This window comes from Talpa occidentalis, unplaced genomic scaffold, assembly GCF_014898055.3.
Source record: "Talpa occidentalis isolate TD23 unplaced genomic scaffold, MPIMG_talOcc4v2.1 talOcc4.12, whole genome shotgun sequence".
NCBI lineage: Eukaryota > Metazoa > Chordata > Mammalia > Eulipotyphla > Talpidae > Talpa > Talpa occidentalis.
The window spans coordinates 14,418,309-14,444,712 of NW_023601212.1; the positions used below are offsets into that span (position 1 = coordinate 14,418,309).

A 26,404-nucleotide genomic window follows, 5' to 3' on the forward strand; every position below is an offset into this window, starting at 1 on the left:
TGCTTGAACTAAGCAAAGAGTATTCCTTCTCTGTACCTGAGGTTCTGATGATTTCAACTTCACTCTAGGAACCACTAAAGACTACATGGTTTTACAGCCGCTAAGTGCTTTAGGTTATGAAAGCTTTTAGTTTAACATAGTATATGTACGTATGTAATTGCATAACATACATAACCTATATAGTTACATTATTTAATATAGTCACACCATGGTTTAAAGAGATTATCTCATGATATTGGCACCAAAATCACTTAAGAAGGAAACATAGTCCTATTTAGCAAAAGACCTTAACGGGTCATCTGGGTATAAAACACATTCCCAGAGACAGGATCCCAAAGAAGACAGAGCAAAAGGCAGGGCCAATTTTCTGTGAATAAGAACATGGGAAGAATATGGATCTTTGTTTTTTTACTTTGTTTTTTCCTCTGAGCAACATGGCAAAGACAAGGGACTTTTGAGAGCAGAATGCTGCATAATTTAATTTTATATTGTGTGTTGCTTAAATAACCTCCGCCTCATTAACCTTCAGAAAAGCATGCTTTATATAGAAATAACTTAAACACAAAATTCCAAGAAAGTTAATTCTTTTTTTTTTTTTAAAAAGTATTTTGAAATTCCATCTTTATTTATTTATTTATACATACAGAAGTGCGCGGGAGGGTGAGAGAATTCACCAGAGCCAGAGCGGGGAGCGGAGCAGGCAGAAGGACCGAAGTACACTGCTGAGGGGAGCAGCGGGCGGCAGGAGAGGTCTGCGCGCCATGCGGGATCCTCCTCCGGTGGCCGGGGAGCAGTCGGGGATCGAACCGGCACGGCGGAGGCTGCGGGCAGCTTCACAACCCAGCGCTCAACCGCTGCGCCACCGGGGAGGCCCCAAGAAAGTTAATTCTAAGTTTGGGTCAAGTGAAGTTAGAGTTCAGATAAATTTCAGGAACAGAAATCAGCAGACACAGAAAAAACTCAGCCAAAGGTTATCAGGAGTGGCTAAGCTTCCCGGAAAGTCCCAGACACTGAGGAGGGACTCTTGGAGGGCTTTGTCCACAGTTGTATAATGGCAGTAAGAATCAACCTTATAGAAAACTAAAGTATGAGGAAGTCACAATTGCCTTACCAAATTCCAACTTACAAGAGGAAATGGCAGGAAGTGTACCCAAGGTGCCCAACTTCCAAATATTCAAACCAACAGAAAAGGCAGAGTAACTGACAGACTTTAAAGGAGCCAAACCTTGTATATCTTGTTCAATCTCACTCCTCCACCTCTGGAGACAGGTCTTCACAAAGTTCATCTCCTCATCTGTAACGGTCCGAGGAGCTGGCTGTGTAGGCATTTCTGAGGAAGACTGGGAGGATGGAAGAGGCTTATTCATTGTCTTAGACTTGTGGAGAGCATCTTCAGAAGAAGGAAAGTTACTTTCAACATCCTGAGAAGAGTTTTCTTTACTTGCACTGAAGAAAGACAGAAATCATGCTCAAATGTAATTTCCCAAAGATGCCTTGGCCTAAATTAACCTGCTTTCTAAAGCAAGCAGCTATGTGGAAAAGGACCACTATTACTAAGCATGAACTCTCTAAAGGTTCTGAGCCAAACCTCTTTATATGTATCATTTCATTTAACATAACTTGCTTAGGAAGCAGAAACTATTCCCATTTTACCAATTATAAACCTGAGGGTTAGAGAAATTAAGCAACTCACTTAAATTTATCCAGCTAGTAAATGATGGAGAGGGATTTAAACTCCATCTGCCTAAATTTATGGTTCACTCTCTCTAATGACTTATTATAATGCTTTCTCATGAGGAAGGGTGGGGGAAGATGGAGAAGATTAGCACTGGAAGAATCAAAGAGTCAATTACGGAATAACTGACTAAAGTCAAAGTATCCATCCAGGAACAAAATACATAAAAGCAAGAAAAACGAGCATCTGCTGAATATCCAATCCGCAGGAATACACACTAGGTGGCACCCCAGAGAGCACAGGGGCAGGACTTACAGGCAGACAATCTCAGTTCTTCCACTTCTCAGCTAAATACCCAAGGAAAAGTTACTAGGCTTGTAACAGGGTGGTCCCCAGGAAAGGGGGAAGTTCCAGGTTCCCTGCCCCACCTAAGGGAGGGTGGAGCTGAGCAGGAAGAGAAGAAGCTGCAGGAAGAGACGGAGGAAGGAAGCAGGATGGAGCAAGGAGACCTGGAGGAGGCGCATGGAGCCTAGAGACACGTGAAGAAACTGCGCTTGTCTTTTGGTCGTGGACTGGGTGACACAGATGTGGGTGAGACCCGTGGGGAGGTGACAATGGCAGCTTTTATCTTGATGTTGATTTTGCTCTTTTCCTTCCGGGCTTGTCCGGTTGTTTGTGACCCTTTTCTGTGGGTCCCCACTGGAAGATGCTTTAGACTTGTGGCTGGCTTTGGGGCCTTGTTCTGGGCCAATCCCATTTGGATGGACTTTTACCCCTGAGGGGACGGGTAACTTTGGGTGCTTCATTTAGAAACTAGACTCTTTGCCTTACCTGTATTGTTTCCTAGTTTTATTAAAGTTCCTTCCCATTAAAGTCTCCTATGTTTTGTGTTGATGCGGCGGATGGCAGAACCCATGTAGAATAGGCAGGTTTGCGGGGTTTGGGCTGCCCCTCTCCCTGTCCTATAACAGGCTCAGTTAAGTAAAATAATACCTCAGCTATAAAATGTAAATACTAACATTTTTATATCACTGCTGTAAACACACTAAGAACATAGTATGTAAAGTAAGAGGTATGAATTAATTTATTTACTGCTGCACCTCCCCCTGCAGTGACCTTTAGGGTTAACCGTCCCTAGGTCCGGCTGGGCGCAGGGGGAGAACAACAGCAAAACCCTACATACCTGCTGCACCTCCCCCTGCAGTGACCTTTAGGAATGGCTTTTGCCAGGGTCCCTAGGTCTGGCTGGGCAACCAGCGTGCAGGGGGAGAACAGCATAACACCTTGAAGTAGAGGAAGTACAGCAGCGGAAGTTCCCTGAAAAGACAGAAGCTTATCAAAAGATAACGACCACCAGGAACCACTACAAGAATGCTAAAAATCTTATCCCCTCTTTCTAGAACTACAAACTTTAATCCCTTATTTGTCTTTCTAAACTTCCTTCTTTCTTCTATAAAAGTAATTGCTTGTTATGTAGATCACCTCCCTGATGGTGATAGACTGAGCCCATGAGCAAGCTGATTTCATTGATATTCATTGTCCCTGTGCTTTTGGAAAACATATATATATTGGTCACAAACTCAAAGAAAATTACACTCAGATTTTCACTCTTGAAGTGTGTCTGTCATTTCTTTCACCGACGCCCTGACCACCCTGCACACTTCTCTCAACCCTGAGGTGGCCTCATCGTCTACTGCTGTGCTGGTCTGCGGCAATTTACTAATTAACTATTGTCAAAAAATTGAACATGGACAAACGAGCAGGAATAAAAGTTAAGCTTCTAACAATACTTTGGTCAGTTTCACAACAAGACTGAGGAGGATGGGTTTCCTTTAGTTTTGACTTAAAAGAAGCCCCTACTCCTTACTCCCCCCTCCCTTGCCTCCTCTCTCACACAAAATAATGGAGAAAACCTCCTTTTTGTAAGGACCTATACATATGGGAAAATAAGCCAAATAGAAGCAGATGAGCAGGTACCTCAGTATCAGAAGAGTTACACACACATAAGAATAATTTCTAAATCAATCATCAGGCAGCATTATTTTATGTGATTAAATAGCTTGTCCAACCTCTTTTGAAAACTGAAACCGTTTATGTTTCCTGAAGGACATGAAAATGTTCTACTAAAAATCCAAACACACAAGTAGACTATAAGAAGTCAAAGAATCTTCCATCCTAAACACAAGCCAAGCTAGAAATAATCATTATCAATATTTCCTATGTTTTACTAAGATGTGCATTTCTACACATATATGGAGAAACAAATATTAATATGTAGAGGAACTGGGGGAATGCTTGGATTTAATATTAAAATCTAATCTTTATTGCTTATAGAGGTTTTTTTTTTTTTTTTAAAGCATTCCAGTGTTTTTATTAGCCAGGACACATCATCAAATCTGAACTTACTCCTCCAGGTCACAAAGATTATTGCATGTGGCTGAGCTAGAAAAGACTCAGAGGGCTCTTATTACTTGGCTTCCCTCTTTATTCATTTGATAAGCCCCTAGAAGCTGTCATCAATTTCTAGCCAGTTCATTTTTTTGTTTTAATTTTCTATTTATGAATGAGTCTCTTTTTCCTTGGTGTTAACTTAATTGAACCTACATCTCAGCAGATAGGAGAATGAGATGTTTTGGAAGAGCAAGGCTTGAGGTTTCCTCTGAGAAAAGCCTTCATAAGCAGCTAGCTTATAGCTCACTCCAAACAAGGTATCCCTGGTGGTCCTGGTGCAACATGAATACAATTACAGATAGTTCAAGAAGCCTCTGAAATAGTCCCAGCCTCTGAAATAGTCCCAACCCACCATCCAAATGGGTACTGGTGAGAACTATGAAAACGTTCTAGTCAAGAGACAGTTTTAGCAAAACCTTCCCCTAAGAGTTCATCCTCATCCTTGAGTTCTTACGGGCAAATAAATGTTAATCAGGTAGAAAGATGGCACATTGTTCAAAACAAAAAAAACCTATATATACTGTTTTTTCCATTTGCATTCATTACCTTTCCTTGGATGTCGGGTCAGAACCTGGGCAGTGCACTGTGGAAAGTGGTAATGTCCCATGTGCGTCACTTTGAGACGAACTTTCTGAGGCAGGTTTTGTACTAGCAAATTCAATAACGTATTTCAACATGTCTGGGAGTGGGAAGCGCGCTGGGCCTGAGCCATACTTCACATACCTAAAAAGCAAAGACAGTGATACTCTCTTGGCCAGGTCTGTCTTACATTTTAACACAAATCTGCCTGCTGACAAATCTGTTATTGAGTGGAGAGTCAATGGAGAAACTTATTCCTAAAGGTGCTATAATATTTAATAGGTTATTCACACCGTCATAAGGCTAACATTCTCCAACTAAGAAGGTAAAAATTCCCAACAATCTGTAATTTTATATCCGGCATAAAACATTTCAAATGGACTCCTCATAAAAGCCATGCCAATTATGCTTTCTCTTAATATCACATTTAGGCTCTGGTCCCTATATAAGTATCAATGGGGATTTATCTTGACTAGCAAGAAATTATATTGCCTCCTCCATAGGCAGTCACAGTGTGAGTCTACATAAAAAGAACAAAACAAATAAAAGGAAAGGAAAAGACCCCTGCATATGAGAAGAACTTTGTGTCAGAAATATTAGCTCTTTAAAGCAGTTATCACTACCCTAGGTTCTAAAGAACTATTTTTTAACTTTTCCAAGAAGCTTCAGACACTGCTTTCCCAAAACAAAGGGATTGGAGTGTGTAAAAGTGACCTCTCTCATGCTTGTGAAAAAGATGGCAAGAGAGTAGAAAAAGGTCAAGTGTTATAAACTCTTCAGAATCTGAGTTCTCTTCAGGATACTGCCAAGAACTGTGTGACACTTAAGTCCCCTGAGAGTATTTATCAGCACATCTTAAAGACTGCTTCACACTTAGAGAAAAGTGTGCTTAGTTATTTTATAAGGTACACTAGTTAATACTTAAACGCTGAATTGATTTTTTAAATATAAGCAAATTATCTGATTTTAACGGAACTTTTCCTTTTACATTTCTAAACAGAAAGTTATCTACAACATACCTTTCCAGTTTTTGCTGCAGAACTTTTATTTCCTCCTTTAACTTTCGAACACACTCTCTCTTACTTCGAATAAGTTCTTTGCTCCTGTACATGTACCTAAACAATGATAATCACACAAATCACATTTAAGATCACTAATGACACAAAGTCTCAGCAAAATGGGGATACAAGGAAACTTCCTCAACCAGACAAAGGTAATCTATGAAAACACAGCTAAAATCACAACTGATGGGGAGCCTAAAAGCTTCCCGCTAAGGAACAATGCAAGGATGCCGACTCTTTCGTTTTCTACAGCCAATACAGTAATTGAAGGAAAAGAATATAAGGCATTCAGAAAGTAAAGGAAGAAGTAAAAATGCCTTTAATGCAGACAGTGAATAGCTACATAAAATCTCAAGGAAGCTACAAAAAATGCAACAGAACTGCTAAGTGAAGTTAGTAAAGTCAAAAGATACAAAGTCAATTTAAAAAGAAAGGAAAAAATCTACTAGGTTTCTGTGTGCTTGTAAAGAAACAATGGAAAGTAGAATTAAAACATTATAATAGGGCCTCCCTGGTGGTCTAGGGGTTAAGTCTCAGCGCCATCACCACTACAGCCTGATCCCCAGCCAGGGAACTAACTAAAAGATCCATGCAGGAGGCTTGAATGCAGGAGCCAACCAGGAAGCCCACCTGGGGGGCAGGAATGTGGATACCTGCCTGGAGGACTCAGACAATGAGCCTCCCCCCTTCCCCCACAAGTCTCTTCTCAAACAAAGAACCTCTACCTGCCCTACAAACTTTTCCCGCCGTAGGAGCCCAACTACCCACCTGACCTCTCCTCGCCCTATAAAACCCTGCTTCCCCCTAACAATGTGCGAGACTCCACTGACCCCCGCCTTGGGTCTGTGAGGTCCGCCCGGGGCGCAATAAACTTTCCCTCCCTTTGAGAAATATAGCCTGGCTCTCCTTTTCTTTACCACGCCGAACCTTTCACTAACCACACAGCATAACAGACCTCTCCTGTCTCGTCTGTCTGCTACTCCCCTTAGCAGTGTAGTTCAGTAGATCTGCCTGTTCTGCTCCCCACTCTGTCTCTGGTGAATCCTCTCACTCTCACACCTCTGGCCTATACTCCAGTTCTTCTGTTAGGGGGAAAAGGCGGTCCCAAAGCTAATTCCATACAGGCTTTGTGGACTCCACCCCCACCCCAGGTCAAAGCCAAAGACACTGGGAACTCCAAATCCCATCACCACCAAAGGGAAGGTGGCTGGGACCTGAGGGTGGGGTTAAGCAGCCAGGTGGATACAAAAGGCAGACACGTGGGCTTTGGGGCTCTCTCCATTTTGGGGCGCTCGGCCAGCGCGGAGCCTCCGGCCAGCTCTGGGAGTGACTTTGGGTTTCCAGGTCGTCGGATCGGGTAGGACGCATTAAAGACTTTATTTCCCTATTTTTCCCCTGAGTTGTACATTTTCCTTATTTCCTTTCCTCTTGTAAATAAACCTTTTATTAACCCTTTTGTGTGTGTCTGTAGTAGAGTATTCATAAGTCCCTTTAAAGCGCGCGGGTGAGGACCCACAGCCAGGAACCCGTTTAATATCGGGGTTGCTCTATAACACTTCTATGCATGCACAAATAAATAAACCTTAAGAAATTACAATAATAGCAAAAGCATGAATTATTCAAGGATAAATTTAATGAGATATGTGCAAGACCAGTACACTAAAAGCTGCAAAACATTATTTTAGAGAAATCAGTAAGGATTTAAACAAATGGAGCTATCCATGTTCATGGATTGAGGGACATAATATTATTAAGATGTCAATTTCTCCAAATTGATCTATAGGTTAAACACAATTCTATTAAAATCACAATAGCTATTAGGTAGAAATTGACAAGTAGACTCGTACTTATATAGAAAAGCTAAGGACCAGAACAGTGAAAACAACTTTGGAAAAAAGAACAAAGTTAAAAGATTTATACCGTCTGATATCAAGATCTACCAAAAAGTTGGAGTAATCAAGACAACATGGCGCTAACATAATATTAGACAACAGATAGAAAAGAGACTCTAGCAATAGAGCCACAAGTATATACTCCATTAACTTTAACAGAAAATACCAAGGTAATTCAATGGGGGTGCTACAGGGTGGTCCCCAGGAAGCCCCTCTCCCTGTCCTATAACAGGGGAAAGTAAAGTCTTTTCAACAAATGGTATTGGTCATCCAAATGGGTCCTTTTCCCTTTCCTGCAAAAAAACAGAAAACAAACAAAAACCTCTACCTCGTATCACACATAAAAATAAATTCTAAATGGGTACTAGACAAAAATATAAGAATTAAAACTTCTAGAAAAATAAAGAAAAAAAAAATCTCTGTGACCTTGAGTTGACAAAGATTTGATTACCAGTGGCTTCTGGTAAAAAGAAAATGTGACAAACACAGACAGGAAGTATCTGGATTTGCATCTAAATACATAAAGAACTCTCACATCTCAGTATGAATACAACCAGCCTAATTAAAAGGTGACCAAAATATTTAACACTCTTCACCAAAGGAAATATATGTATGATCATTAAATTTCATGAAAAGGTTTCAACATTTTTGGTTATTAGAGAGATAAAAATTTTAAAGAAAGCTATTCCTACAAATGTACTAAAATGGCTAAAATTACTAAGTTCAATAATTCTTCATATTAGTGAGGATTCAGAGCAAAAGGTGCTCCCAGATGCTACTGGTAGGAATATAAAATTATACAGCAACTTTTGGAAAGTTTGGAAATTTCTTGTAAAGTTAACTCATATACTTTTCATACAACCAGCAACCTTGCTCCTAGGTTAAAGTTAATTAACTGGTGAATGGAAAAAATACTGTGGTACGGCCAACACAATGGAAAATTACTCAGTATTTCCAGGAATGAAACACTGATATATACAACAACATGGATGAAACTCAAAAAATCACCCTAAGTGAAAGAAGAAAGTCACAATCGGGTATCTACTGAATATTAATGTCAATTAATATGACATTCTAGAAACGGTGAAACTACAGGGCCAGAAAACAAGAAATGCAAATTCTTGAGTACCAGAAAACAAGCATGTGTGAATAAAACAGACTGACTGCAAAGGGCCACAAGGGAACCTTTTGGATGAGATAAATGTCCTCTATATCTTAACTGTGATGGTGGTTACTAGGCTATATGCAACTTGTCAAAACTCATTGGCTATACATTTAAGAATGGTTGGCATTATTTTGTAATGTGATGTATGCAAACTATATGTCAATAAACCAGACTTTAAAAAGATTTAAATTCTATAATATAGAGCTGTCTAGGATATTTTTCAAGAATATTAGGTGTATTCAGATTAGTGAGAAATACACTGTAGTTACTCCATATACTGTCCTTCACCCCCAAATTAGATGGGTTTCACCTAAAGTCTGCTTACTCAAATTGGGTCTAGAGATCAGAAGCATCGTTAACACGATACACTCTTAGAAATGTAAACTCTTAGGCCCGATCTAGAGGCACTAAATCTAAATTTACAAATTATCAAAATCTCCCAGTGATTCCCATGCACAACACTTAGTACACTCTCATTTCTACTGTTGTGCTACCTCAAGTAGACAATCAACCACAAAACTCACCTGTCCATATAAATAATCTGAGGAAACTCCAGCTTATTATGAATTTTTTCTGGCTGCCCAAGGGATTGATTGAACTCAAATCTTGAGAGTTCAAAGGTCAATACTGGAGGTAGTTTTGTAAACCATCGCTATGTTAGGGGTAGAAATATGGAGACAGAAGTTAATTTTAGGAAATAACAATAAAATGTCCCTCACCAACTCTCTTCTTTTGGGATAGAATCTATAATCATATCAAACTTATACTAGAGTTTTTTTTTATTTTATATATTTTTTACATCATTTTTCATTTTTTCAATTTCACATACTATAGGAAATGACCACTCAGAATCATACCCTCTTAGAGAAAATAGTTCAACACTCCAAGACTCCAAATTTGTGAGCTAGTTAGTCACAATATACTCAACGATCCTCCTCAGAAACAACCACACTTAAATATGTGACCCACACCAAGCACCTACAAAACTCATTCACTGAGTCATTAGTATAGAAGACTTTCAAACCCTCAAGTAAATGGCTAGGTCCAAAGAGCTAGAAATTATGACCCAAGCAGCATAAAACTAAGGAGACAGTTTCTCCATGAATCAGTTAAAAAGAATAATATGTATATCATATACTAGTCAATTAACCATAATTTGAATCCTTTCTATGTTTAAAAAGGAAATTTAAAATAGTCTCATAATTATGAATTCTCAAAGTCTTAGAAAATCCTTGGAGTCCAAGAACTTAGAGATGTCTAACAAGGGACCCAGTACAATCAACCTATGATTTCCTTGGAGTTTCAAGAGAAGAAAGCACTGACTCAGGAAAAGGGTCTCAGCTGTCACTGATCACAGATAAGGGAAAACTGAATCAGGTCCCATTCACCTGTACACCAGAGGTCTGTGTGATCGCCTTTAAAATGTTCCCTTTAACAATATTCCTTCACATACCCTGTCAGCATGAGGCGAATCCAGACAGCCGGTGTGATTACCGCAGCGTTAAATCTAAACAAGCTTAATAATTTTCTGACTTTTTAAAATAAAGAGTCCTCATCCTCGAACACAAGTCTCCGGAGGTCTAAGTACTGACACGCATTCCTTCTCCTCTGTGAGAGGAGGCTTCATTTCTGCAGACTTAGAGTTGATACTCCTGCCATCGGGAACTGCCTACTCTTGTTGAAAGGCTAGGGAAGCAGCACTGGCTCCAGTGCCAACACTGCTCTATAGCAACTGCACTTTCATGAGGCTCATTTTAGACTCCCTACTTTAATTTAAGCAAGCTTTTCTCTCTCTTATAGTAATTACTGAAGTAGACAGATTATATAGTTTTGTTTGAAGCTATATAATCACAGGAGAATAACCCAAACTGTATGGTGTTGAAAGTTACACTAAAAATATGACTCAATAATTTTCAACCCAACTGGAATTCTGAGATATTAATTACCCTTACTCTCCCTTTAACTTCCCCTTTCTTTCGAGCCCATGGAAAAAATATATTAAATTTAAAAGACTTTTAAAGCAAAGGCAGAATTTACAATTGAGAACAGTTAAGTACTATAATAGGGAAAATATTCTAAATGGCATACCATAGGAGTTAATCACTGTACTTTTACCCTCCGAAAATATGGGGGCAGTGGTTTCTCCCTACTCAGGTACAGGTAGGCTTCAACAGAAAGAGAGAAACTTGATCATACTTAAAACATCAGAAGCAGCATACAACCTTTATATGATTAACTCAAACTCGTATTTTTAGTAAAGAATTTATCAGACTAAGACTTAGATCAACTAATGAAAAAATTCAGAGTAGCTCAATTTCTGTTAAGTGCAACATTTTTAACATGTGACGAGAAAACAGTTTGCCAAAAACCTCAAAACCCCTTCTTAATTGGCACTGTTATTGGCACAGTAGATAAAAAAAAAAATGTCAAACTCACCTCTTGTCCATACTTCACTGCATGATCGGAAGGGAGCAGTTCAATGTCACCCTCCACCATGGCCCCTTCCAAACATTCATCTAAGTTGCGATAACCGTTTACCTGAAGGGGATACTGGCCAAAGGTCTCATTGTTACAAAAGGGCTTTCCTAGGCAAAGAAACAGATTGCTTTTTTAAAGACATCACTAACGCTATCAAGAGCCTATATTCTGGCACCACAGAGATAATATCTTCTTAAATTTAGCAACTTCCTGAGAACTAGTTTTGAGGTTTATTTTAAACCAAAGGGCAACTCTAACAGACAAATGTTTCCAGGCACTGACCACTAACAACGGCTAACACTGCAGAATGGAAGGCAACCAGGCAATATGTGTCTCCTGATCAAAGACTATCCCACCACTTGTGATGAGTCTTGCCAAAAGAAGCCTTACCTGAATCTGGTCAAATCTCTAGATCCAACCACCAATTTATAAAAAAGGGAGCACAGAGGAACATGTCAAACTCTAGGCAAGCAGCAATATTCCAGACTGTGGGAGATACCAGGGGACAAACTACCCAGTTTCTTAAAAAAGTACATTTAATTCAATCATAAATGAATCATATTTGGATTCTGCTTTCAAAAATTCTAAAAATAAACTCTATACATACATAAAACTGTGAATACAGAAATACAGAATAGAAAATTTGAACATTGACAGGCATTTGATATTAGTGTTATTTCGTTAGCACTGGGGTTTGAAAAATGAATACTGGAGGGGCAAGAGGAGATGGGGGTAACATGGGGAGTGACTGGTCATGGGCTAATGACTGCTGAGTTCATGGGTTTTTCATGAGTTCATGCTCAATTTTAAATGTGTGAAATTATCCTAGTAAAACAAAAAAATTTATGTGACTAGCATACATTTCTACAACAGACAAATATTTTTGTCAGTGCAAATCAATACAGTCTTTTTGAGATGAGGTGTTACAGGAGAAAAAACAACAGAAAATTGAGCAGCATCACTGTGAGTAAAATGGGGTCACTAGGGCTCTTTTTCACCTCCCACAACCACTGGCAGCTGTGTTTTCTTCCAAAGTTTCATTACTCACACAGGATACTGTGTTACTGCAAAATGCACTTGGGAGTGCGAGCATGAGGCATGTGCACCTATAAAATACAGACACCTGGGCCAAGGAGCCAGAAAGCACAGTGTGCGCACCTATAAATATGGACATCTGGGCCCAGAGGCCAGAGATAGTGGGTGCTCAGTTGCTGCCTGCCTCCCTGTTTGCCAGTGTATCTGGTCCCCTGTTTCAGCGTTAAAGGCATGTCAAATATACCTAAGACCTTTTTCGATATGCTGAATCAATCATGAACCTGCCTGGCCTAAGATGGCTGCACGACAATCACTGTGTGCCAGACATTAATATTAGACTTGGGTGGTACAAAAGTTACACTAATTAATATAACAACGCTGAGATAAAGACTGTGCCCATTTTACAAATGAAGAGACTAAGGATCCGGGGGCTCACATACTTTGTCCACAGTCACACAGATATTAAGAGGCAGAGCCAACATTCAAGACCTGGATTTGTCTGACTCTCAAGTCATTTTCGTCATCCTGCCTCCTCCAAGGGTCACTTTAATACAGATATGGCCACATGTCTACAATTCACATTTAGAGCAAAGAATTTACCTTCACGAACCCCTTCAGTGAGGAAAGTACCATAGAATAGCTGCACCATTGGATTTTCAGATTTGTTCCTGGGGTTGCTGCTTTAAAAAAACAACAACAAAGGAGACAATTCTGTATCACTTGGATCAAATAAGCACCATAGTGTGCCCAACCATCATTCAAAACTGGTACATTTTCATCAACCCCCAGAGTCACATATGTTCTAAAATAAGTAATGGATGAGGTCAGTTCAAACACTCATTGAACAAGTTTATGTCCAGCATTGTGCTACACTGAAAAGACACAACAAAGACAGTCAGGTGTGAACCCTGGCCTTAAGGGGCTGAGAATCTAACAGGGGAGTCACACATGCAGACAAATATATGTATTTCTATTCAATATAAACACTGATATCCAGTGACAGACATATACAAGGTAGAGAAGTAGAATAGATAAGAATAAACTCTTTTATGCAATTTTGCAAAGAAATACAAAAAAGTTCTCCAGTGGGCACAATCAAACTGGATGAAAACAGTTCATTTCCACAAACCCATTTTAACATATTAACTATGTAAACTGCTATTGCAAAGCTGTTTTGTGGTATACGTTTCTTCACCTATTGTTAAAACAATTTAGAAAACAAGTATCTCTACAATCACATTAGACATGAGGTATGTGTATCTTTGCCCCAAATTTCACATCTGTCAGTGACTGAAATGATTAAAAGCTATCCTCTAACATTTGACAGAGACTTCAGAAGCAGTGTTAGATAAAACTGAATGTAGCCATATCGTACGGCCTTGTTCACATCTGGGATTGATTTGACCTCTTAATACATTTTACAGCAGAGGCTATGACTTTAAGAATGTTAATAGTTATGGTCCTTTTAGTAAAAAAAAAAAAAAAAAGAAAAAAGTTGCAGGTTAAAATGATTATCTGTCTCTTCAGAAGGGAAAACCAAAGGCAATAGGGATTACAACGGTGAATAGCTTGAGTGGCTACCCCAGAAGGTTTGGGAAAAAACCAGCAATTTCTACTTGAGAAGAGTAATTTCCCCCATGTCAGAATTCTCACTGGACCACTGTGAGCAGGAAGGATGTACGGACAAATCCTCAACACTCACTTAACATTAACAGCTAGCTGGAACGCGTCCTCTAGCCAATCCAGGAGCTTGTGTGTGAATTCACTCACATCTTGCTACAAGAGAGGCACAAATTGCATAAGAGTTAGACCCAACACTCTACTTAGGAAAATGAGACTCTGCCCTTGCCCACCACTGACTGGGATTCTGTTTCTATGGAAGGACTGCTCTCTCGGGGCCACCTATCATGAAGATAGGAACACAGGGCCCCAGCTGCTACAGATAAGACTGGAGGTGCGTCTGGCAGAACAGAAGTGGCCAGAAGGAAACTGGAACTCCAGCACCTCCAGTCACAGCTACGTGCAATAAACAAGTAAAATCTTCCAGTTAGGCCTTTAAAAAAAGGAGGGAGAAAAAAAAGAGGTACTAAGAACAAACTGTAATCCTCTAGAACTGTGTGAGATCTGAATGGAGAAAGGAAACTTATGAAATGTTTGAGAATGCCGCAGAATTCTAAGACATTTAAATTAACAGAGGAGAAAAGTTAACTTTACAAGGAAGAAGCTGTTCTAATAGTGACAGCTTTAGTTTTTTTAATAGGAGGCAAGGAAAAGAAAGTGCTAAAGTCTAGAAGAGAAGCTTCAGGTTTAGACAGTTTTAAAAACAGGCCTGCTAGCAAGGCCACCCAAAGACAAAGGCACAGAAAAGGACTTTTACTTTCCTTGGTGACCCTTTGTTATGATTTACTAAGGCACTTTCCAATCTCCTTTCTACTTCAAAAGACCCTGGCTAATTCTATTCCTTCTACTATTTCTTCTTCCCTTTGAGCTGCCAACCTCCCACATACAACTCACTCTCTCTCTCTGTCTCTTTCTCTTCCCTCCTCTCTCTTTACCACCTCTTCCTTAGACATGATAAAGAGCAAAAACAGGCAGCCACTGTGCTGTTCAGTCAAGTTCACAGCTTATACACAGCTGAAATAAACAACATCACAGCAATATTAACAAGGCAAGGTTTCAAACTCCAGAGTTTGAGGCAAAACCAGACCACAGATTTTTTTGTACCTGCTGTTCCTCAGGTGATCGGAATGCTCCCTTTAAGAGATCGAGGGCTGCTGAAGGGTCCACAAATTTACGGTTTGATCCCATCATCAGAGCAAACAAATACTGAAGCTCTTGCATAAACACAATATTTCTCTTTTCCTGCAGAAACAGCAGTGTGTCTCTTACAACTCTTATTTGGAAAATTAGGACATATTAAGAGAAAAGTTGTCAATGAGCACTTCCTAATTTACATTTCTCCAGATCTATAGCCAAGTGTCAGGTCAAGCTATGCTATAGGTATTCTAGTGAGGTCTATATGGTGATCACTTTAAATGAGGAAAATCTATGTAGGCACCAGATAAAATATTGTCAAGAAAGCAAAAATGTTTCCTTTCTACAGCTTCTGCCTTCCTCCTGTTAGGAAAACGCATGTCCAAGGTGAAATCCTGAAGGGTTATATTGCTGGCAGGAAGCCACGTCCTTTAACAAGGACAGACAGAAATCTCTTCTAAGAAGGTACAGGCTTCTGGCATCAAGTCATCTGTTTCGCCTCACCTGACCTGGGTGGTTTATGGAGCAGTGAAGGATGTTGCAAACAGAACAGGTGTTTTTGAATCTCCCACCAGGAGGTAGAAAAGCTGAGGCAGTCAGGGTGACTCACCAATATCTTGTAGCTGTTTTTCTAATTTTATTCCTCAACTTTACATTTTTGCAAACCCGATTCCTTGTCACAAAGGCGGAGACATTGGAAATGAAAACTGCTATTAGCACAAGTCAAAGAGCACTACAGTTCTTGGCTTCAGTTAAAAATTGAAAAGCCTTTGGGATGAGGGACTAAACCACAGTGAAGATGCCTTAACACCAACCTACCGTATGACTTGGACAATTTTCAAGTACCTTCTGTGGCAGACTATAACTGAGAACAAGTCTTCGAAACTCAGGCAACTGAAAGAGAGACTGAAATAAAGAAAGAAATGGATTCGTAGCCTTTCTTTCAAAGTAAGTGCAGCAAAATAGCATTTATGTTACCTTAGAAGTATGCATAACTGTCAACCTAGTAATGCTACTTGGCTTATGTCTAAGGACAAAACAATGGCCATTCATTCACAGACATTTAGCTGAAAGAATTCTTTCAGGAAAAAACTAGAAACAACCTGACGGCTAATAACAAGAGGAATAGATTACAACAAACTACAGCACGTTTATACGATAGGCAACAATGCAGTCATTAAAATAATATTTAAGAAAATAGTTTCATAAAATGGACTACTACACAAAAGTGAAAATAAATGACTAAGGACTACATGTATCAACAGGGATAAATCTATGGGGTATTCTACTGCTTATATATTAAATTTAATTACAAATAAGAAAATACGATCTATTGTTCAGAGATACAAACAGGTGTGGCTGTCTGTAGAGCAGGGAGGGGAGGAGTAACAGGGGTTGGGCACAACAGAGACCAAGAGTAAAGGGATTTGTTGCCCCAAAATAGATGACTGGATCAAGAAGATGTGGTCCATATACACCATGGAATATTACTCAGCATTCAAAAAAGATAAACACATGCAATTTGCAGCAACATGGATGGCGCTGGAAGGGATCATGCTCAGCGAAATAAGCCAGAAAGAAAAAGAAAAATACCGGATGGTCTCACTCATAGTAGGAATCTAGAAAACTTAAATAAGGGACCAGGAAAAAGAATAACTACAAGAAAGTGAAAATCAAAATCAACAAAAAACTATGAACCAGAGACACTTTTTGGGGGGGTTGAGGGCGGGAGGGGAGGGATTGGGGTCAGAATGGGGGGGTTGCAATTGTATGGGGAATATAAAAATAAAATTTATTATTTAAAAAATAAAAAAAAAAAAGAGTAAAGGGATTTGTGACATTTATTTCTAAAGAAGGGTGGGAGTACAGCAATATTTACTATTCTCCAATCTTGGTCATATGTATTGTATTTTTTAGAATTTTAACAGCAGATACATCTGGCTGACAGAATTGGGAACAAGGATTCTTTTTACTGCTCGTATAGCATGCTCTTTTCTATGAGTATCTTTTAAAAATCCCTTGAATGTATATACCTCCTTACCCCAACATAGTCCTTAAATGAAAAACCCTCCTAACCTGCACATTGGAAATCTTGGAACAGCGTCCTGGTAGAAAATAGGCAAAACTTTGCAATCAGAACTAATAAAATCTACTGTTATTGCTATTCCAAACCCCAGGTAGATCTTACAAGTCAAAGAATCACAGTGGCAGTGTCTGACCAGTGGTCGCCTAGCAAGCACCTCCTCCTGCCTCCCCTCACTCTGTCACAGTATGGCCCTGAGAGGGCGCCATGGGGCTGGGAGGTGAAGTCAGGTCATGCAGCCATACCCAAGCTCAACCTCTATACTTCCCCGCTCTCTTCTCTTTCCACCTCAGCTGTCCACCAGTACATCTCCAGTCCTCCGGTTTCATTCCTACTTGGCCCACTACCCCATAACATTTTCCAGGTCTAAATTCTCAGTCACTTCACTCCACCTCCTTACCTTCGCCAAAATCTGCCTTTCTCCAGTGAGGCCTATCTTAGAAACTACTAAAGTGTGAGCAAATCTTACTCACATTCCCCAATATTGAGATGCTCCTCTTACATATGTATCCCCTGGGTGCTCCCCATCACTCAATTACATCCTCCTCCCTCCAGTTACCAGTTTGGAACTTGAGAATAACCTTCAAGCCCTTGCCCTTTCTTAACCATTCTCGTCCAGTAAATAAGACGTCCCTTGGACTCGGCTTCTGCCATGCTATCTCTAACCACCTCTACCTCATCAGTCCCCACCAACTGCTCTGATCAAAGTCCTTTCACAGCCGGCCTGGTCCACTGCACGTGGAGTCCCACTTCCAGGACTTCCCCGCCACCAAGTGGCTTGCCACACAGGTTCTTCTAGCTATCTTTGCTAAAGAGCAAAATAAATTGCCCGGCTCATGAAAGACTATCAGCCGGTAACAGTTCTTCCTCTTCCAAGTACTGCGATCCTACTGGGTGGCTTCACTTATTATCAATTTATGGGACATCCTCTGCCTTCAGAAAAAAATCAAAGTCCAACCTCTTCTCTCTTCCACCTAACAATGGGGCCCACATCACTATCAATTCCCCTGCAGGTGACAGCAGCTGCCTTCGCATTAGGTCTCTCCATTTGTACCCCTGCAACTTCCTTCATCTCCCTCACAGGGGCCAGAGTGAGTCTTTTAAAACTCAGGTCAGAGTTCATCAATCCTCTGTCAGAACCTTCAGTGACCTCCCACTTCAGAATAAAAGGCAAATTATCTCTTAATCTCATCTCCAGGGACAGCCCCTCAGCTGATGGTATCCTGGCCACACAGGACACAATGATGCCCCTGAACACACCAAGTCTATTCTGACCTCAGCGCCATTATTCTGTGGTTTTCCCTACCTGGAATGTTCTTCCCCCCTTGCCTCCTGCTAGACATACAGGAGGTCATAGCTAATATTTATTGAGGAAACACAGGTACATTCATTCAGACCAGGAAACAGTTGGTTTCTCAAGCAACTTCTTTCCAGTGACACATTCCTTCACTCCATCGCTAACATCCATGGCCTGACCCCGGAAATGTCAATACCTACCTAGAAAGCTGCCAATCCCCAGAGCACAAATTCAGAAAATCCCACTCTTGAACCCCAACCTGTCTTCAGTTACCCACAAGACATTTGTTCTTCGACTGTCTTAAGAACCCCAGGAATCTCACCTCTTTCCTTTCTCCTAAGCACCGGTTCCTTCTTATCTACATTTCTTTATTTGAGCTTTAATTCCATGGACTTTAACTGTCTTTCATTAAATTCTCAAACTTCCCTTTTGTCATTTCATTGTACCCAGCAAGTCCTCAAACCTAGACAAATTTAACATTCTACTAAGGGTTTCAGAGTGCTGCTAAGAGAACATTCTGATAAAAACAGGACATATTGATATTACTATTCACTTAACATCAATAACTGCAAATAGATTTTCAATTTTTTAGAAATCCTACTATTGTATTCTGGTGCCAGCTGACTTTCCCACTGTCTACAATGATTTTCCACTTCCACTCCCCTTAAACCCAGACTCTGTCACTTCTCTGCTCTGTCTCAAAAAATGGCTACTTATTTCACAAAGGAAAAATTTTGACTATTAGAAACTATTTCAATTCCACCTTGCAGTCTTCATTTCTTCCTCCTCTTTTCCCCCATTACTCTCCTGTTCATTTCCTATTTAAGGCTACGCCCTACATGTCCTATATCCCTCCCATTCATGCTTTCTCAGAAACCTGTCTCAGTTGTCCCCTCTATCTGCTAGCTCTTCTCAACATCTCTCATAGGAGTGAAGGCTGTGGGGGTGCCCTCCCACATTCTATTCCCAATACACGTCAGTGAGTCTCTGAAAATGCAGGTAGGATTATATTACTTCTCTTCTCCAAATCTCCCAGTATTTTCCCGCCTCATATACACTTCCTAAATTTTTGTCACCACCCCAGCCCCCAACACCAGCTCCACCACCTTTCTGACCTTATTCCTTTCCATTTGCCACCCAATTACCCTATCCTTACTTGCTGTTCCCTCTGTCTGCAACATTCTGTAATTACATGAAATGTTCTTTATATAATTACATGGCTCATTCCCTTGCCTCCTTCAGGACTCAACTCAAATGCCCACCTTATCAGAAAGGCCATACTTAACACCCTATATAAATAGCACCCCTTCTCTCTCTAGCTGAACCCTCTCTTAACTGAACCCTCCCTAGCTTTGACTCATTTGTCTTTATGGCACTTATCACCACCTGATATATATTGTTTAGTGTCTGTCCCAGAAAGGTATGGGCTTTGCTTTATTCACTGTTGCCCCAGAGCTAAAATAGTGCTAGACATAGAGTAAGCTAAATGAGTCCAGGGACTTTATGTGTGAAAAGGGAGAATTCCATTTTTGAGTATCAGGTGCCACAATGGAGAAGACTACAGGAGAGGAAGTGTCACTCTGTGGCCAGTGTAAGTTTAAGATGCCCATAGAGGCAACACCCCCTACAGAAACTCACCCACTCTCTTGGTTTTATTACCCACTCTCTTGGTTTTATTACATGCTACTAATTCCCGGAATTGTATCTGTGTCCAGATCGTTGTAATGTACTACAAATCCACATAGTCAAAGGCCTACATGCTATCTCCACATGGCAACTCAAACTCAGCATGTGTAAAACTGAACTGAAATCTGACTCTTAACTGAAAGTACTCTTAAACACATACCCAAATGATGCCTTCTCCCAAAGTGTCAAATGGCACTGCCATCCACCTTTCACCTGGTGACTCAAGCTAGGAACCTTCTGTCTTAACCATTTCTGCATACATCCTCTATTTTATCTTTCCAACAAATCCTGGAGATTCAATCTCCTAATGCTGTGGGAATGTTCCACTTCTCTCCTTTACGGCTTATGCCATTTCTCCACTCCAGGCCACCATACACTCCTGCCTGGACACCTACGATAGCCTCTCAGCTCCTGATTCCTCCTTATTGACACTTACTGTACAGTAATACAGTATTCAGTAAATGCTAATTTAAAACATGTATTCAACAAATAACCATCATAGGAAATTTTGCTTTTTATTACTTGATTGAGACACCAAAGCACCTAAATCCAACACACCAAAAAAAGCAACTAAAACTGCTGCACCTCCCCCTGCAGTGACCCTCAGGGCTAATGGCTGTTGCCATGGTCCCTGAGGTCCTGCGTGGGCAAGGAACCATGCGCGCAGGGGGAGAACAGCAAACTCCCTAAGATGCAGAGAAGCCGAATGCCTGCCAAGAGATAACAACCACCAGAAGCTGCCACAAAGATGATTAAAAGAAATGCTGACCACCTGGAACCTTATCTCGCTTTCTCAAGGCCCACAAACTTTATTCTGCTACAACTGTCTCTCTAAAATCTTTCCTTTTTCTGGTCATTGATTGCTAATTAAAAAACATACGTAATTTAATAATTAGGCTAATGCAAATGAAACATTACTAAACACTGTGTTATAATAGAATTGTTAGTTTAATAATCTTTCTATTATGTGCTTAACTTTAGTACCTTTGATATTAACTGCATTATAATATAAATTCACCCATGACAATTAATTATGAGTAAACATAAGTAGGTAGTAGTAGTAGTAATTAGTACAAAAATATAGAAAGAGTTAATAGCCTGTCTACTTAGGAATGCAGCTAGGTCCAGATGTATTTTGGACATAAATCACTGCCCTGTCAATGATAAGCTAAACCTATGAGCAACCTAATTTCTTTGATGTTCACTAATCCTATGCCTTTAGAAAAAACATATATATACTGACCACTGACTAAAATAAAGTGCACTCAAATTTACACTTTCTTGAAGTGTGTCTGTTTGTCATTTCTTTAACCAAATCCCTGACCACCCTGCGCAGTCTCTCAACCCTGAGACGGCCTCATCTTCTACTGCTGTGCTGGTCCGCGGCATAAAACACAATGCTGTGGGTAAAAACCCCCAGCCTTCTATATCTCCATTTTTTTAAAAGCTCTGTTTCTCACATTTCAGTTTAGAAAGTTAAAAAATTATTTCCAGAAGACACATTCATCTCTTAAAAATATCATACCTGAATAACAGCACTAAACCAACATGTATTGCCAACGTTTTTCAGCCCAACTGGCCAACCATCAACTCGCCTCCAGTCATTGGGATTGGGGTTCTCTCCCCAGACTTCACAGCGTTTTCTCTTTGAGCGTTTAGTTTCAGCAGAAGTTGCCTCATGCATCCTATATTGGGCCAATATCACACACATCAAAAAAGAAAGAAGTTAAAGAACAGACATTATTCAAAATGCCAGATAAACTACTTACAGGGTAATTACTGACAATCTAGTAACTCTTAAGATTATAACACAAGTGAAAAAGCAAGATTTAAACACAGACTTTAATCCTCCTGTAACAGAGATTATTACTAATAAGGCTTAATATGGAATTAAGTTGAGATCTGACACAATTTATGGCAACCAGAATAAAAGTTTTAGATTCATAACAGTGCCCTATGTCAGACATCACCCTTCCAAGAGGCAGGAGATGCCTGCTGCTAAAGATAAGAATGTCCAAATTGCCTAACACACGAAAGTGGCTCTGGAAAACAAAAACAAAAAAGTAACTTAGTAGTTTAAGGGAATACTCTTGTCCAGAAATTGATTGGCTTCCATTGGAATTAGATGTTTATGAACAATACCAGATGCAATATCTGGTATAGAAACAATACCAAATTCATACCAATTCACAAATTATATCCCCTGGTCACTACTGAGACAGTGAAGTTGAGTGATGCTTTCATTTTCAAACAGCCAACAACATAATCCTCAAAGTTTATAAAGGTCCTAAATTTATAAAGGAAATCCTTATTTATGTGACTAACATTAGGAACTTTTTCCCCTTAGTGATTATAATACCTTGCAGCTTCTATTCAATGGCCATAGGTTGCAACAAGAGGCATATCATACTTGACTTTTTCAAAAGTGAATAAAAGAGTAATAAGTAAGTTAATGTGAATTTAAATATTTTCCTAAAAAGAAATTTTATTCAAGCACAACTAAAAGAACTTGGCTGAATTGTCCACTGGTGGCATCATAGAGCCCAATTAGCTTTGATCTACACACTAACACAGGGAGCAAGTGAAAGGTCCATGCAGGAGGCCTGAATTCAGGAGCCAACCAGGAAGCCCACCTGGGGGGCAGGAATGTGGATACCTGCCTGGAGGACTCAGACAATGAACCTCTACCTTCCCTACAAACTTTTCCCTCATCTCAGACAAAGAACCTCTACCTGCCCTACAAACTTTTCCCCGCTGTAGGAGCCCAACTACCCACCTGACCTCTCCTCACCCTATAAAACCCTGCTTCCCCCTAACAATGTGCGCGACTCCACTGACCCCCGCCTTGGGTCTGTGAGGTCCACTCTGGGTGCAATAAACTTTCCCTCCCTTTGAGAAATTTAGCCTGGCTCTCCTTTTCTTTACCGCGCCGAACCTTTCAGCAAGGATTTATAAATTAAATCAATAACCTGTTAACATCTCTTCCATCAGCTTGAATTTTGGGGGACTCCAGTAGACTCAAAGCAATGGCAGCCTGAAGATCATCTTTGTTATCATGAGTAAGGTCTATAACTTCTAAAAAATAAACAGAAATTTAATTAGTGTACATACAGGAAACACTGCCCTTCTGACTATGTGACACATTCACAAAAGTAGAAGTACTCTCTCGTTCTCTTTATAATAGCTCATCTATGAAATAACAACTTTATTACTCTATGCCAGGGTCAAATGAATAGCTTATAGCTACTCTGTAACTTAATGTTATAGGACAGGGAGAGGGGCAGCCCAAACCCTGTTATAGAGCAACCCCGATATTAAACGGGTTCCTGGCTGTGGGTCCTCACCCGCGCGCTTTAAAGGGACTTATGAATACTCTACTACAGACACACACAAAAGGGTTAATAAAAGGTTTATTTACAAGAGAAAAAGAAATAAGGAAAATGTACAACTCAGGGAGAAAATAGGGAAATAAAGTCTTTAATGCGTCCTACCCGATCCCACGACCTGGAAATCCAAAGTCACCCTCAGAGTTGGCCGGACGCTGCGAGCTGGCGGAGAGCCAAAATGGGGGATCTCCAAAGCCCACGTGTCTGCCTTTTGTATCCACCTGGCTGCTTAGCCCCACCCTCAGGTCCCAGCCACCTTCCCTTTGGTGGTGATGGGATTTGGAGTTCCCAGTGTCTTTGGCTTTGACCTGGGGTGGGGGTGGAGTCCACAAAGCCTGTATGGAATTTACTTTGGGACAGCCTTTTCCCCCTAACAACCCCACAAACCTGCCTATTCTATGTAGGGTTCTGCCATCCGCCGCATCAACACAAAACATATGAGACTTTAATGGGAAGGAACTTTAATTAGGAAACAATACAGGAAAGGCAAAGAGTCTAGTTTCTAAATGAAGCACCCAAAGTTACACGTCCCCTCGTGGGTAAAAGTCCATCTGTTAGGGGGAAAAGGATGTCCCAAAGCAAATTCCATATAGGTTTTGTGGACTCCACCCCCACCCCAGGTCAAAGCCAAAGACACTGGAAACTCCAAATCCCATCACCACCAAAGGGAAGGTGGCTGGGACCTGAGGGTGGGGTTAAGCAGCCAGGTGGATACAAAAGGCAGACACGTGGGCTTTGGGGATCCCCCATTTTTGGCTCTCTGCCAGCTCGCAGCAGTCCGGTCAACTCTGAGGGTGACTTTGGGTTTCCAGGTCGTCGGATCGGGTAGGACGCATTAAAGACTTTATTTCCCTATTTTCTCCCTAAGTTGTACATTTTCCTTATTTCTTTTTCTCTTGTAAATAAACCTTTTATTAACCCTTTTGTGTGTGTCTGTAGTAGAGTATTCATAAGTCCCTTTAAAGCGCGCGGGTGAGGACCCACAGCCAGGAACCCGTTTAATATTGGGGTTGCTCTATAACAGCTTAATAGGGAAATAAAGTGTTTAATGCGTCCTACCCGATCCGACGACCTGGAAATCCAAAGTCACTCTCAGAGCTGGCCAGACGCTGCGAGCTGGCAGAGAGCCAAAAATGGGGGATCCCCAAAGCCCACGTGTCTGCCTTTTGTATCCACCTGGCTGCTTAACCCCACCCTCAGGTCCCAGCCACCTTCCCTTTGGTGGTGATGGGATTTGGAGTTTCCAGTGTCTTTGGCTTTGACCTGGGGTGGGGGTGGAGTCCACAAAGCCTATATGGAATTTGCTTTGGGACATCCTTTTCCCCCTAACACATCCAAATGGGATTGGCCCAGAGCAAGGCCCCAAAGCCTGCCACAAGTCTAAAGCATCTTCCAGTGGGGACCCACAGAAAAGGGCCAGAAACAACCAGACAAGCCCGGAAGGAAAAGAGTAAAATCAACATCAAGATAAAAGCTGCCATTGTCACCTCCCCACGGGTCTCACCCACATCTGTGTCACCCAGTCCACGACCAAAAGACAAGCGCAGTTTCTTCACGTGTCTCCTGGCTCCATCCTGCTTCCTTCCTCAGTCTCTTCTGAAGCTTCTCCTCTTCCTGCTCAGCTCCACCCTCCCTTGGGTGGGGCAGGGAACCTCCCCCTTTCCTGGGGACCACCCTGTTACATTAAGACTAGCCAATAGTAAAGTAACAAGCTGTTACAATGCAATGAATCTAATACCTTCTACAGTCTTATTTCACAGTCATAAATATATCACCTATAGGTTAAATAGTCTCTTTATATATAACTGTAAAACATCAGCTAAGTATCAAAGATTCAAGGAATAGATATTTCAGTCTTACACAAACTAGTCTAGAAAACTGAAGACATAATCAACTCATTTTACAAGGTCAGCATAACACCTTCATATATCCAAGCCAGTCAAGAAGTATAAGGAAGGAAAAAAATAACAAACTCACACATGATCACAGGTGTAAAAAAACTAAACAAAGTATTTAGCAAATAGCATCTAATAATGTACCAAAAAGAAACCAAGTTGACTTTACTGTAAGAGCTAAATATAGAGTTAACATTAGAAAATTGTAAAATTCACTATTTTAACAGTTAAAAGAAAGATGATCATCTCCATAGACACAGAAAGAGTATCTAATAATACTCAACCTCTGTTCATGAATAAAAACTCCAAGCCAACTCTGAAGAGACAAGAACATTCTCATCTTGAGAAAAAAGCAGCCATGAAAAACTCACAGCAAACTTTACACTTAATGGTAAAAGAAAACACATTACTTTTAAAACCACGATGAAAACCAAGATGTCTACTATCAAGGATTTTAGTCATCGTGGTTCTGGAAGTTCTGACTAGTATAATAAGGAAAGAAAATCTAAAACTATAAGACTGGGGAAAAAGGAACAAAGCAGTGTCATAATTCGCAGATACAGGGAAACCTAAACTAATCTATGGAAAAGTTCAAATTAATGTGAGGTGGTAAGACAGAAGACCGATGTTCAAAAGTGAAGTCAACACATGAGCAGTGATGAACACAATTTAAAAAGGAAAAGAAAAAAAAAAAAAAACAAAGGACATAAAACTGTAGTAATCAAGAGTAAGCTACTGGCATAAGGACACAGAGGTTGACAGAACAGAACTGAGATTCCAAAAATACACCCTGACATTTATAGTCAGTTGATTTTTAGCACAGGTACCAAGACAATTCAGTAGAAAAAGATCATTTCATTAAGTGGTGTTGAAGAAACTGGATATCCACATGCTAAAGAATCACTTTTAATCCCTACTTCACACCATCTAGAAAAAAGAATTCCAAGTGGATCAAACCCTCAAGGTA

General features: G+C 40.4%; 1 protein-coding gene across 11 annotated transcripts in view; it reads right to left on the minus strand.

Moving 5' to 3' along the window:
• Positions 1-26,404, minus strand: part of USP28 (ubiquitin specific peptidase 28) — a 60,062-nt gene that overhangs the window by 14,032 nt on the left and 19,626 nt on the right. For 8 of the 11 annotated variants that reach the window (XM_037505304.2, XM_037505303.2, XM_037505295.2 and 5 more), the window contains 11 exons: positions 23,126-23,231; positions 21,682-21,841; positions 15,910-15,996; positions 15,061-15,198; positions 14,039-14,112; positions 12,937-13,016; positions 11,260-11,408; positions 9,348-9,475; positions 5,725-5,820; positions 4,673-4,849; positions 1,226-1,446 (listed from right to left, as the gene is read on the minus strand). In XM_037505304.2, the coding sequence (XP_037361201.1) occupies positions 1,226-1,446; positions 4,673-4,849; positions 5,725-5,820; positions 9,348-9,475; positions 11,260-11,408; positions 12,937-13,016; positions 14,039-14,112; positions 15,061-15,198; positions 15,910-15,996; positions 21,682-21,841; positions 23,126-23,231 (1,416 nt within the window). The remainder of the gene's footprint in view (positions 1-1,225; positions 1,447-4,672; positions 4,850-5,724; positions 5,821-9,347; positions 9,476-11,259; positions 11,409-12,936; positions 13,017-14,038; positions 14,113-15,060; positions 15,199-15,909; positions 15,997-21,681; positions 21,842-23,125; positions 23,232-26,404) is intronic. The other 3 variants (XM_037505296.2, XM_037505305.2, XM_054693109.1) reach the window with 1 other exon arrangement.